The 13,924-nt window shown below is 39.8% G+C and overlaps 2 protein-coding genes across 4 annotated transcripts; one reads left to right on the top strand and one right to left on the bottom strand.

Annotated features, from left to right (window-relative positions):
- Positions 1–634: 634 nt before the first annotated feature.
- Positions 635–3,137, top strand: LOC113319062 (DNA-directed RNA polymerases II, IV and V subunit 11-like). 3 transcript variants are annotated; one of them, XM_026567359.1, is made up of 5 exons: positions 635–701; positions 830–928; positions 1,024–1,192; positions 1,324–1,419; positions 2,804–3,137. In XM_026567359.1, the coding sequence occupies exons 2-5, from the start codon at positions 876–878 to the stop codon at positions 2,828–2,830; spliced, it is 345 nt and encodes a 114-aa protein (XP_026423144.1). In that variant the 5' UTR covers positions 635–701; positions 830–875; the 3' UTR covers positions 2,831–3,137. The 3 variants fall into 3 exon arrangements, with proteins under 3 accessions (XP_026423144.1, XP_026423145.1, XP_026423146.1); XM_026567360.1 differs by having other exon boundaries at positions 638–684; XM_026567361.1 differs by having other exon boundaries at positions 644–731.
- On the bottom strand, positions 3,093–4,587 carry LOC113319061 (protein vip1-like). Its single transcript, XM_026567358.1, has 4 exons — positions 4,142–4,587; positions 3,924–4,020; positions 3,646–3,768; positions 3,093–3,469 (listed from the first exon to the last, which is right to left on the bottom strand). The coding sequence occupies exons 1-4, from the start codon at positions 4,264–4,266 to the stop codon at positions 3,383–3,385; spliced, it is 432 nt and encodes a 143-aa protein (XP_026423143.1). The 5' UTR covers positions 4,267–4,587; the 3' UTR covers positions 3,093–3,382.
- Between the last annotated feature and the right edge of the window lie 9,337 nt (positions 4,588–13,924).

Here is a 13,924-nt window from a genome sequence, read left to right on the forward strand (position 1 = left end):
GAGCCACCATCGTTTTACCCTCTCTCTCTCGGCACTTCCAAATACCGCTGTCTTCCCGCCTCACCCCATGAATTTGGTGGCCCTTCCTGTTTGGTGGCAGGTCCATAAATTTGGCTACATTTTTAGGGCCTCTCCAATGGAATGTGTGTGAAGAAAAAAGTCATAATCTACGTAAGATCCACAACCATATTTATAAAAAAACATCTCCAACCGATTGATGTGAAGGTGATGTGCCAAAAAAAAAAGTTAGACATCCTCTAGGTGAACCTCTAGTTTTAGACATTCAGTTAGAGGATGTCTTCTCATCCTAGTCACACTTTTATTAATAAAAACTTTGAAAAGTAAAAATGGAAAGGATTTTAACTAATTATATGTTTACAAATAAGTAAAAAATAACAGAAAGCTTTATGGATTGGAGATAAAATTTTATTTTTCCTAATATTTAGTATTTTATACTCAAAGAATGTCTTAAAAGTGATGTCCCATAAGAAACATCCACATTAACCGTTAGGGAAGCTCTTGTGTGGTGAACAGTCCAAAAAAAACTAATCTCCGCACACGTGCAAACCTCGTTGAATGATTCAACAGTTTCTCTACAAAACCCTCTAAAAACCCCGTCCTCGTTAACCACCACCATCACTGCACCATCACCGTCACCGCCTTCGCTGCATCTCCGGAGAAAAGGTTCCCTCTCCCAAAGAGTAAACCCTTGCTCGTTTAAATTATCTCTGGTATTATCTACAGGGTTTCAATTGATCCTTGTAATAAAAAGCATCTGATTTTTTTTTTTTTTTTTTTTTTTTTTAAATTTTTGGTTTCTTCGATCTAGGTTTAAAAATTTGAACCAGGTTTCTCTCTTTTAAAGAAAGCCAACCATGAACGCTCCTCAGCGTTACGAGAGATTTGTACTACCTGAAGGAACCAAGAAGTAATTATAATTAATTCTTTATTAGTATGATTATTATTTGTTTAATCTGACTAATATATATTGCTTACTCCTTTGTTAATCTCTATGTGAATTAGGGCTTCTTACGAAAGAGATACTAAAATTATCAATGCTGCTTCGTTTACTATTGAGAGAGAAGATCACACTGTTGGGAATGTCCTTCGGATGCAATTACACAGGGATGCAAATGTTCTGTTTGCTGGTTACAAGCTTCCTCACCCTCTTCAGTACAAAGTCATAGTCAGGGTCAGTACATTTTGTATTCTCTTTTGTTGTTTTAACTACTTCGATGATTATAACGAAGTTATTGGGGTGTCTTGAAAAATGTATTATATGGAGCTCGATAAAAACTTTGACGTGTTTCCGTAATTGGGCAGGTTCATACAACAAGCCAATCTTCGCCAATGCAGGCATACAATCAGGCAATTAATGATCTTGATAAGGAACTTAGTTGTTTGAAGAATGCTATTGAGGTTAGATATCTCTCCCCTTTTGGAGTTCTTAACGGATGTTTCCGTTGTTTTGCAACATTTAGAAATATATTCTTATTTTGAGATGCTACACTGATTCATGGTGGAGTGTGTTTTGTCAGTAGTTAGATGACTCTCTGAAAGTTTATTGTTTTCACCCAGCCAAGAGTAAGGCTTCCTAAAACACTCTCCACATTTTAGGAGATGAACATGACGAGACCACTTTGTTCAGTAAATCTTTTGGTGAGCTGCGTTGTTTTGCTTAGACTAAAAACGCAACATGGGCCTAAGGTCGTGTTTTCATATAGAAGATGATGGTTGAAAAACTCATGTTGGTGCTTGTTGAGCTTCTACCTCAGACTCGGGTTCAATCTATCAAGGCTTAAGTGTTAAGACACTAGAAGTAGTTCTCTTTTTCTGTTTGGGTTTTAGGGAAGAATGAAGTGCCATTTATTGCTGCATAGAAAGTTTGATTCATTAGTTTGTAAGAAAATTAGCAACATAAGGAGCAAATAGATGTGATTTCGTAAGGAACTTTTTTCATATCAAGTACTTCGCTGTGAAGTATCATTTTTGATGAATTTAAACTTGCTTATTAAAGACTTGGAGGTAAACCAATTCGCAAGACGCAAGCTTTCCTTATGCTGTTGATTTGCTCTAGATAGAAATATCTAGATTCTAGACTGTAGTTTGATTTGTAACAACAAGTTAGCCTATGCAGGGTCAAGTACAACAAACTAAGAAAAAACACACCGCAAATAGGATGTCGGTTATGCAAACAAAATTTGAAGATTTATTCTGCATTAATGCTTTTAGTGCTGAATATTAATGTATGCTTTTTATGCTCTCTCTCATCCCATAGTTTTTATTCCGTATTACCACATCCACAGCACTATTTTTCAAGTACTCATTTCTGCTGTTTTTGGTAATCTGCTACTGAATTGATGGAGTTACAGCTGAGAGACAGTATCTACATCTAAATCATTTTTGATGTTACAAGATGGCATGAATGAAATGTGAATTTTTGGACAGTCAAAGTGAAGTTCTTTAGATAGTAGTGTCATAACTGTTGTCAGGATATTTGGGAATGAGGATACCTGAAAAGACGGATTGAGAGAATGAGGACCAAAACCCTTTGTACTCTTCGGATTTGGGGTGGAAAAAATAAAAACCAGCCTGTTGGACTGGCGTGAGACTCAGATCTTAGATGATATGCTTCACTGGTTAGAGTATCAAATCCTGTGCCTGATAATTCCTTGCTTAGACAAAGAATATGATTATTTACTGTTGATTTAATTTCTTGTGCTTTTTCCTCACACCACACCTTCCTGTGTACCTAGTATTCTTGCTACTAACAGTGTGTTGTTATAAACTTTCTGATATGCAGTCCGAGGTCGAGAGGAGGATGCATTAGACGCAGTCGTGTAAATATGTTGCTTGGATAGGGGTTTGGTTTTCCTTTTGATGATACAAGAAGGTGATTAGTTGAAGCAGATTATAGGTCAAATGGGTTGTAATAATACCTTACTTCAATTGAGGGTTTTCTTTTTTTCATTTTGATTCTTTGCTTAAAAAAACTGGAACAAGCTTAGTATGTGGTTTAAGCCATGGATTTTTTGTAGTACCCAGAAGCATCAGTTGGGAGTACCTTGGTGCTAAGCTGGGAAACGAGACTCTGGTAGAATATTCATACAATTCAATTACATGGATACTCTGGGTTACATTGAACTCATCACAGGCAGTATTTTGGCAAGGGTATTTTACTTGCCTAGAATGTATGTCACTGATAATCAAATTCTGTAGTTCACAACTTCATTTCTCGTCGGAAGTTGCATGGTTTATCTAAAACTGCACTACAAGTTATGGTAATTGTGTCATTCTATGTGTCTTCACACTTTATTCTGAATTATAATGCGTACCATTCAAAAGCATTCATTTGAAATAGCTATATTTAGCTAGTACTGTACTATGATTGTTCTGAAAGTGATTCAATCTTTATACTGCGCCACCGTATTCTTTTCTCATTTAGCCCTAAAATAGGCACATCGCCATCCTGCAAAAGTTCCACAACTCATATTAATTGATCATCCTTGAATGAAACAGTTAGGTACATATCGTATTTGTTAGCTATGCCAGGATGGTACAGGTTAAACCTCTTTAAGAGTGTTTGTCTTATATATACATACATGGAAGTTGATTGGGAGAAATTACTAGATGAGGGCTTCTTACCTCGGCCTGCTTATAAATCACATTCCTTCTCCTATCCTCCTCCAACATATCATTCGTGGGAAGAGCTGCGGTGGCGGACTTTGTTCGCAATATGCGAATTGGAGAATCTCCTATTACTGCATCCTGTACATGTGCAAGCCCAACTGAAATACTAAGAAAAATACTGATCTAGCACAAACTAGAATAGAAAAATAACAACTGTTCCAAAATCACTGGATATTTTATTTTATTTTATTTTATTTTATTTATTTTTGCTAGGTATTGTTTTCGGTACGTACATTGAGGAGAAGAGCAGTCTGTAGAGCATAAGGTTGCGTAAAAGTCACAAGAGCGCACTGTCTTGTCGTCGTTGTTTTCAACTGCTCATCATCTTTTCTGCACAAACTCATAATAAACGTAAATCAATAAAAAAAAACAAAAAGGATCATTATAACCAAACATCCAGTTAATAAAGAGGGGATCACCAATGTCGTACGATAACAATGTGCGTACGTACCTATGGATGCGGGTGCTGGCAACGGTGCCACAGTAGGAGAAGAAGGTGCTAATGTCCATGCGAGTCACATTATCTGATAGGTTACATACCTCTATCGTCAGATCCAATGTCGCTGGATTCTTCATTATTTACTGATGCTGTTTGATTAGTTGAGTAGGAATGATAAAAATCAAGTTTTGGTCTGTATATATGTAGATCAAGGAAAAGAGGAAGAACATTTGGTAGTGACAAGAATAATCAAACGATGCTAAACTTGCAAGATGGATCCACAGAGAAGGTACTTAAATTGCGAGAGAGAAAAAGAATATGTGGTTTCCCTTTTAACTCTTTATGTTTTTGCCAGATCAATTTCATTAGTAAGAGGAGCCACTTGTCCATCCAATTTTAATCACTCTCTGCTTCTCCATCCCATAAGCTCCAATTTACATCGAAGGATTTGCTATATGATTTTCTTTTTCTTTTTTGAAGCATTGTTACATGAATTATTCCATTTATAAATCTGAAACTACATATATCTTCACCTCTTTAAGGAATATAAAGTGCAGTTTCTAAACGTTTGACCATGCATGTCCCAAAGATGTTGGTAAAATATTTATTTTTTTACCCTTGTTTGGTACATTCATTTATGGTCGTGTACGCATGATCTATACAAAATCGGTTAAAATCGACAATTCCTGGGTGAAAGGGATATTTAGATTTTGATACTGTTTAAATGGACAAAAATGTAAAAATAGCCAGGATGTAAACAGTTTCATCCTACCCATTTTCAAATACTTTTTTCTTATTTTTAATTCACATCAGGATGCATCCAGTTTCATCCTTACTATTTTTTAAGTTGAAATCAGGATGAATCCAGTTTCATCATTGCTATTTTTTTAGTATCCATTTCACCCATACTAATTTTTACTCGTCCATTTGAACCATGTTTTAAAGATATTTGGACAAATAACCAATTTTCCGTATGATCTAGCCATAAAATTTTCGCTAGCATTCTATAATTCAGAAGAACGATAGTTCGAGGAATTTAGCATATTTTAACCGATCAAGGAAAAAAAGAGAGAATGGCTTATGGAGAAAATGAAACCGAGGAATAGACAAAATGGCGAAATATAAATATTTGTGCCTTTGATTCGAAGAAGGAATTATAATATACCGAAAATAAATTAGAATTTTTGTACTTCAAGTTTTTCTTCTAAATCCACCATTGTCTGAAGAAATTCAAGTGAAATTTGAGTACATTATGTTGAGGGGTAAATTTTGGTTTGAGGTTATACCTGTCCTAGCTTAACCAAATAACCTCACTTTACCAAGAATAGTAAGAGAGAGAGTTGCTTTTCCATTGTACCTTGTCCTTTCTTTTATGACATGTCATAAACCTACTTAATTACTTCTAATGTCATTCCTTAATGTAACCTCTTCTTCATTCATTAATTTCTTCCTCGTCCTTTCCATTTCATGGGTATTTTCCCATTTGGGCTTGGGCTTAGTCCCCAAGTTCCCATGTCTCATGTTGGGATTGCCACCTCGTTTAGAGGCACCTCAATCCTGTTAAGGGGCATTATTTTTCATGTATCAACATTAGTCTCCTGACTTCAAATAACCCAGTAGTCAAATCACACTTTTGCATGAGTCGACACTCGTCACGACATGCGTGAAGGATGCGAACGGCTGTCGCATCGTTAATGGTGCTCCCTCACCTTATATATATATATGGCTCGCATTTCCTATTTTGGTTATATCACCTCTTACTTGTCTTTCAATTTACTTTTATTGTCGCGTTGTTCCCATGGCCGATTCCCTCCACGGGTGTGTACTGACTTTGGTGCTTATACCTGTGCTGGCTTCATCAATATTTAAGCAGGCCGAGTTGAAACGGTTATCGCTTGTAAAAACTGATATCAAGACGCTAAGGGAACAGAGGATAACTAACAGGGACGTCATGTGCGCCAGATTCAAGGAGTGCTTCGAGAAACATCAAGCTGCTCAGCAAACCGAACCATCTGGTCGCGTTTCATCGGAGGTCCAGCATGCTCTGGATGAGGATGTCACTGATCGTTACACGGACGATCATTTGTGCATGGATTCTTCAATGATGATGGCCATCATAGACCAAGCTATATCCGACTGTCGTCTCTGGATTTCGAATCAAGCGATGAGGCTGATCCTTGGACACACCCTGGTTTTAGCGGCTGCGACTTCTCTCGTGCCTCATTCTTATCTCGAGGATGAATTGGCGCGTCTATTGGTTTTCAGAGAAGAGGCGACTTTGTTTTGGACCCTCAGATTGATTCGTCGAGATAAGGCGCGTAAAGAACGCGATGAACATGAGGATACCCTCTCGCTTTCTCGCGGGGCGAAAGCTAAGGGCAGGATCATTCAGGCCATTCGTAAGTTGATGGATGCGGCCGATCTAGACTTTCGCTTAGCCGATGCGCAATGTGATGATGGTCGCTTAATGGTTTCAACCCTGGACGCGGATATCACTCGTTGTCGTGCGTTGATGGCTGATTAGGTTGCGTATCCCTCTGTGAGGGCTGTCTTTTTTTTTTTTTTTTTTTTTGTATCTGGTCCTTCTATTGTTCCTTTTATGTGTTTGTTCTTAATCAGTGTGAATAAAGTTTTTGCTTTTAGGTTGGGAGTATTGTTCTCTTCCCCCCCTTTTTTTGTAGGTATATTATGCCTTTGGCATACTCGTAGCCTATTCCTTTTTTTTATTGTTGATTGGGAGCGCCTACTCCCCCCCTCTTTCATGAGAAGGGTGCGGCGGGATGAGCGATCGTTGATAGAACGCGTCTACTCCCCCTTCTTTTATTGAAGGGTGGTCGGGTGAGGTGGGCGTTAGTGAAATGCACCTACTCCCCCTTCTTTTTATTGAAAGGTAGTCGGATGGGGTGGGCGTTAATAAAACGCGCCTACTCCCCCCTTATTTTTATCAAGAGTGTCGAAAGATTGTGGGGTGGGCGGTCATTAGTAAAACGCGCCTACTCCCCATTCTCTCTATCAAAAGGGTTCGGGTGGTGTGGGCATTCATTAGTAAAACGCGCCTATTCCCCCTTCTTTTTATCGAAAGAGGGTCGGGTGGGGTGGAGGTTAGTGAAACTCGCCAACTCCCTCCTTTTTATTGAAAGGTGATCGGACGGGTGGGCGTTAATAAAACACGCCTCCTCCTCCCTTATTTTTATCGAAAGAGTTCGGGTGGGGTGGGCATTAGTCTAACGCGCCTACTCTCCCTCTGTTTATCGGGCGCTTGTAGATTTGTCAGTGTACGAGGGCAGAGTACAAAGGAAGATCTTTTATGAGTTTGTCAGTTGATCAGGTACCTTTGTCTATCCTCGGACCTGTTGTAGATTTTCAGTCGATCAGGCGCCCTTGGCGTTCCTGGGACCTTTTGTAGATTTGTTAGTCGATCAGGCGCCTTTGGATTTCCTGAGACCTTTTGTAGATTTGTCAGTCGATCAGGCGCCTTTGGCATTCCTGAGACTTTTTTTAGATTTGTCAGTCAATCAGGCGCCTTTCGCATTCCTGAGACCTTTTGTAGATTTGTTAGTCAATCAGGCGCCCTTGGCATTCCTGAGACCTTTTGTATATTTTTCAGTCGATCAGGCACCCTTGGCATTCCTGAGACCTTTTGTAGATTTGTCAGTCGATCAGGCGCCCTTTGCATTCCTTAGACCTTTTGTAGATTTGTCAGTCGATCAGGTGCTCTTGGCATTCCTGAGACCTTTTGTAGATTTGTCAGTCGATCAGGCGCCTTTGGCATTCCTGATACCTTTTGTAGATTTGTCAGTCGATCAGGCGCCTTTGGCATTCCTGAGACCTTTTGTAGATTTGTCAGTCAATCAGGCGCCCTTGGAATTCCTGATACCTTTTGTAGATTTTTCAATCGATCAGGCGCCTTTGGCATTCCTGATACCTTTTGTAGATTCACACTATGTTCGATAACTTACTTTTATTACCTAATGAAAATGTTCGTACATGGAGTAGTTCAGGCGTGAAACTTCTTCAACCATTTGCCGTTGATGGGCGTTTTAACCTTGGTTCCATTCATACGCCTGAGCTTGTAGTATCCGTTTTCTGCTACTTTTCTTATTTTGAACGAGCCCTCCCAGTTTGCAGAAAATTTACCGGCGCTAGCATTCCTTTGAACATGAGGGGCGATCTTCAGTACCAAGTCGTCCACTTTTAAGGTTCTTTACTTCACACACTGGTTGTAATAATTGGCTGCGCGCTTCCTGTAAGCCTCCACAACCTTTCCGCTCGTGTTCTTCTTTCTTCTACTGTGTCCAAGTGTGCAAAACCACTTATTTCATCTGGTGTAGTATGGCTAGCCATTGCCACTCATGCGGATGGAATTGCTATCTCCACCGGTAATATCGCGTCCTCTCTGTAGACTAGCGAATAGGGTGATGCTCCCGTCGAACTACGCTTTGATATTCTGTAAGTCTAGAGTGAAATGGGTAACTGCTCGTGCCACTCTGTATGGTGATCATGCACTGCCCTGCCGAGGATTCAGATGAGTGTTTTTTTCGTTGCTTCCGCCTGCCCATTCCCCTCGGGATAGTAAAGAGTCGACGTATGGAGTCTTGTGTTGTATTGGCGGAGCAGATCGATTACGTCTTTGTTTACGAACGACTTACCGTTATCCGCTCTAATTATCACTGGCGCGCCGAACCTGTAAATGATATGTTCTTTGATGAACGCGTCTACAGTTGCTCCAAGATAGTCTTTGAGGGGTATTGCTTCGACCCATTTTGAAGCGTACTCCGTGGCTGTTATTATATATTTATGGCGCTTTGAGGAAGCTGGGTTGTCCCTATAAGGTCAATCCCCAAGCTATGAAATGGCCACGGTGTCACTATGCTATGCAGCCGAGCGTGAGGCGCTTGGATCAGATTTCCGTGAGTCTGGCAGCTTAATCATTTTCGGACATGTTCGGTAGTGTCGCTTTCCATGGTTGGCCAGTAAAATCCTCCTTCGTAAAGATGTAGGAACATCTTCCGCATTCCCTGATGCTCAGCGTCATGTGACCGTGTCATTACCTCTGTTGCTTCTTGATCTGACATGCATCGTAATATGGCCCCGCTGTATCTTCTGCCGCAAAAGAATATCGTTGTGTATGAAGAAACGTGCATATTTCTTCTGGATTTTCAGAGCCGCTTGCCTTTCACAGGGAAACTTTCCATGTTGGATGAAATCTATGTAGGGATGTCTCCAGTGTACTCCCTTGGCTGTACATACTTCCGCGGGTTGTGGTGGAAACTGACAGTCGGCGCAATTGTGTTGCAGGACTGCCGCTATTATTGGGGCGTCACACTCTAATAGAGGGGCTTCACTTGGACTCTTAGTGTCCAAAAAAGAGGTTATGGGATATCCTAACACAAAAACAAAATGTCTAGATAACCCTTGAACTAAAATAAAAACTTAAAAACCTAATTTTTTTATTCTAATTCACAAAAAACTGCTCCTCTTCCTTCTCATCTTTCTTCTCTTCTCCTCAACAACAACCCATGGCGTATGTTAGGTAATAATCGAACAAACACTGTTTGGTTCATCAACCTTTGAGCCTCCGCACGGTAGGGTGCCAGATGTGGTTCCTTGACGTGAAAATCGTCATTCACTTGGTTTGTCACGAGCTTTGAATCGCCTTTGATTTTCACGCTCCCTAGGTTAAGTTCTTTTGCCATTCGGATCCCCGGGATTAACGCTTCGTATTCAGCGACATTGTTACTGCACGAGAAATCTAGTTTATACGAGTACGAGAGTAATTCGCATTGTGGGGCTTCAAACACTACTCCGTCTCCTCCAACAGTTATATATGATGACCCATCAAATACAATGGTCCAAGGTTTGTCAACGTTCGCGACTTCCACCTCTCGGGTAGGTATTCATGCACCTCATCGTCCCCTTCTTCTGGGAACATGTCCATTAAGTCAGAGATTGCTTGTCCTCTCAATGCGCTTGGTCACTGATATTTAAGTTCGAATTCAGACAACTACAACAGCCACCGAGCAGTTCTTCTAGTCAGAACAGGTTTGGACGCCAGATAAGTTATGGGGTTTTCCGCGGCTACCACGATAGTCTCGTGTGTCAAGAGATAAGAGAACAACTTCTGTGTTGCGTAGATGAAGGCTAAGCATGCCTGTTCTACGCGTGGATATCTCAACTCCGCATCTCTTAGGATTCAACTGACATAATAAATAGGTGGCAACTCCTCCTTTCTCATGTCCTGCAAGGACTGCACCTGTTTGAGCACTTCTCGGTTAAACCCACTAGCGTTGGATGTCAAGTTAGTTGTCAATTTTAGTTACCAAAATGCATTCTTGATTTAGCATACTAAAGATAGTTTCGGACTAGATTAGGTCTAAGAAGTTGAATCGAAGCTATACTTAAAGGATGAAGATTGAAGGTTGAAGACTACAAGAAGACATCAACAATTACTTCATCAATAAAGGTATGTGATTGATTTCATTTGGATTCTTGTTCAATTCTACCTTTCTAATCTATCAAGATAAATGCTCACTCTATGGAACAATTCCAATGACGGTAAATATACATTTATGTATATATGCTTGAGGTTATTTGATTCATGACCTTGGAGACAATAACCTTTATCCTTATAAAGAATCTCATGTTATAGTGAATGAGCTTATGAATCCATCGAACCAAGAATCACTCAATTCCGAGTTTTAACGATGAAGTTATGAGTGATTTATTAAAGTTCGTTAGTAGAAAACAATCCATGGGTTGTTTGTAATAGTTCACGGACTTGGGCTCAATTACGTGACTAAAAGCTATTTTTGGTCAAGTTGGTGATGTTTCCTTGTCTAGGCAAGATGGCTATTAATCCAAACATATTTGATTACCATATTAAAGTGTTTGTGATAATTTTTAATTCCTGCCTAAGTTAAAATGAGATTTATTCACATAAATAAATATTTGCTAATTAATTATTTATTTAATTATTTATGCATAATATTTGTAACTTAGGAAAGACTCCCATAATTAGGAGAGTCTTGAAAAAGGAAAATATCCTAAACCCTAGCTTAGTTTTCAAGCTAATTTTCACTATAAATAAAGGGTTCGTGAGTTTACACGGTTTTCATCCCCTTTGGAAAATTGGCGTAAGCTTTGCAGGTTGTTTCCATGTCTTCTGTTCTTCGTGAACAAGAGTGAGATAAAAGTCTTTGTATTGGGGATCACAAATCCAAGTTGGATTAAATCTTCGTGATTGATTATAAAACTTGTAATCTAGGTTTTTCACCTCTTGTCTATTCTAAGGTTTTCTCTTCTGATATAAAACCATTCAAGAGTTGTTGATCATAAACCCTAGGTTTTGATAGATTTCAGTTTCCGATCGTATACCAACACTTTTTAGTCGAAATCGGAGACTAGAAAGGAAAACTTTTACTGAGGCATCTCGTAAAAATACTTGAGAAGTTTTAAACAAGATATCTCTAGATTTATTCTAGTTGTTCTTGTTGTAGAGTTATTAGGTTTCTCTTCCTATTTTTGAAGAGTATAATAATCACTAATATACAAGTTTGTTTTGATATTAGTTTTACCTAGTAATTGTTTTTATCAAAATAAACACAAGATTTCCAAAACCTTGATTCACATCTAAAGGGAAATCAAACCGGTGTTTTTTGCAAACAAAATATCAAATCGTATCAATCGTGTTGGAGTATATTCTAAAGAGAACCTTGAGTTTTGCTAGATGATTTGCGTGAAGAATTTCTAAAGAGAATCGGTATTCTTCTAGGAGTTCTACAAGTGCTGAAGTAAGTATTACACATAGTCCTAATAGGTAGTAGGAAATTGGTGTAACAACTTATAATCAGTGTGTGTTTATCTGGACTAGGTCCCGGGGTTTTTCTGCATTTGCGGTTTCCTCGTTAACAAAATTTCTGGTGTCTGTGTTATTCCTTTTCCGCATTATATTTTTTTATATAATTGAAATATCACAGGTTGCACGTAAGTTCAATCAATTGTGAAATCCGACCTTTGGGTTGTTGATTAAATTGATTGATACTTGGATATTGGTTTTTGATACCGTCCAAGTTATTTCTTATATTCAATCGGGATCGCAAATTCCTATTTGTTTGATTGTGGATTGAATTGAGAAATAGAGATATAACTCTTTGATATTATTATATTAGAGTTAGTCCATACAGATTGCCAAACGAATTATTGGGTGTGGTTGTTGTACCCCCGCTTTTTCAGCACCTATTGCTAAATTGATAAATGTTGTATAGAGATAGAGGGGGACTCCTTTAACTGGTACTCTTAGAACCTTAGGGCTGATAAGGCATTGCTTCAATTTTTCAAATGCGGCGCACTGCGTCTCACCCCATATGAAGACCACTCCCTTCTTTAGTAAGGGAAGAAACGCGGTCATTAGTTGCACTAAACCCGACACGAAGCGTCGTATGTATGATATCCTCCCAATAAAGGCTTGTAGTTCCTTCGCGCTCGCTGGGGCGTCATGGTCATGATTGCCTCGACATTACTCGGATCCACCTGGATTCCTTCATTGGTTACCACAAAGCCTAAGAACTTTCCTGATTCCACGCCGAAGGCGCACTTGAAGGGATTCATTTTAAGCTTGAACTTTCTGCACCTTTCGAAAGTCGTCCTCAAATGGTAGACGTGGTCTTCGGTCGCTTGCGTTTTGACCACGATGTCATCGACGTATACTTCCACTGTTTGGTGCAGCAAATCATGGAATATGGAGGTCATAACACGTTGGTACGTGGCGCCCGCATTTTTAAGACCAAATGGCCTTATTACATAGTAGAAATTTCCGTACGGAGTTTGGAAGGAAGTCTTCTTCGCGTCCGACGGGTCCATCTTTATATGGTTATACCCACTGAAGCCGTCCATGAAGGAGAATCGCCGCTTGCTTCCCATCGCGTCTAGTGTCATATCGATATTAGTAAATGGGAAATCGTCTTTTGGTCACGCTCGGTTTAGGTCCCTATAGTCGACACAACACCTGATCTTTCCATTTTTCTTCATCACAGGCACAATATTGGCTAACCAGGTCGGGTGTTGGATAGGTTTGATGAATTTGGCCTTTAGCAATCGCTCCACCTCTTCATTTATTGCGAGGGCTGTAGTCCTGGGGAATTCTCATCTCTTTTGCTTTACTAGTTTGAACTCGGGGGACACTCCAAGGGTGTGGTCTACGAGCTCGCTATCAAGTCCTGGCATCTCGTCATAATTGAAAGCGAACACGTCCTTGTAGTCTCTTAATAGAGAAATTAGCGCTTCCCTCTCTTCTTTGTCCAAGCTCTTGATTATCATGATGTGAGCTTGTCTCATCGCGTTCCTATGTCAATTTTTTCCATTCCATCCATAGTGAGGTCTCCAGGTGTTCGTTCTTCGGTGGTCCTAGTGGTCGCGTCTGTGAGATGGTCTCGCAACTCCTCGTCATCAGTCGCGCTATAAGGTAGCTCGGCTAAACTTTGCTCTGCGCTTTCATAGGGAGTCTCTGTTTCGTTTGTTGATACTTCGGCACAGTATTGTTTGTCTGCGGATACTTCCTCAGTTAATTGTTATAACTGATACACGTGCCCCCCATCCGGCTTAGAGAAGCACTGGAATCTGGGATGCTCCTCTTGATCTCTTTTTCTTTATGTGGGGAATACCATCCTGGATGGGCTAAACACAGACTTGACTGGCTCCGGTTTTTCTAATTCTCCCCAGTTAGGTAACATGATGAGTTGTGCTTCAGGAACTTCGTCTACTTCCTTTGGTTCATTGTAAAAGATCGCATCCGCCATG

The sequence above is a fragment of the Papaver somniferum genome, chromosome 10 (assembly GCF_003573695.1).
Source record: "Papaver somniferum cultivar HN1 chromosome 10, ASM357369v1, whole genome shotgun sequence".
In the NCBI taxonomy this organism is placed as follows: Eukaryota; Viridiplantae; Streptophyta; class Magnoliopsida; order Ranunculales; family Papaveraceae; genus Papaver; species Papaver somniferum.

Excerpts from the sequence above, each read along its gene's own strand:
- LOC113319062 (XM_026567359.1), top strand. The coding sequence starts at position 876 with ATGAACGCTCCTCAGCGTTACGAGAGATTTGTACTACCTGAAGGAACC. Across the intron at positions 1,193-1,323 it reads AGTACAAAGTCATAGTCAGG|GTTCATACAACAAGCCAATC; the intron begins GTCAGTACATTT and ends GTAATTGGGCAG. Across the intron at positions 1,420-2,803 it reads GTTTGAAGAATGCTATTGAG|TCCGAGGTCGAGAGGAGGAT; the intron begins GTTAGATATCTC and ends TCTGATATGCAG.
- LOC113319061 (XM_026567358.1), bottom strand. The coding sequence starts at position 4,266 with ATGAAGAATCCAGCGACATTGGATCTGACGATAGAGGTATGTAACCTA. Across the intron at positions 4,021-4,141 it reads GCCAGCACCCGCATCCATAG|AAAAGATGATGAGCAGTTGA; the intron begins GTACGTACGCAC and ends GAGTTTGTGCAG. Across the intron at positions 3,470-3,645 it reads TGATTTATAAGCAGGCCGAG|GATGGCGATGTGCCTATTTT; the intron begins GTAAGAAGCCCT and ends GAACTTTTGCAG.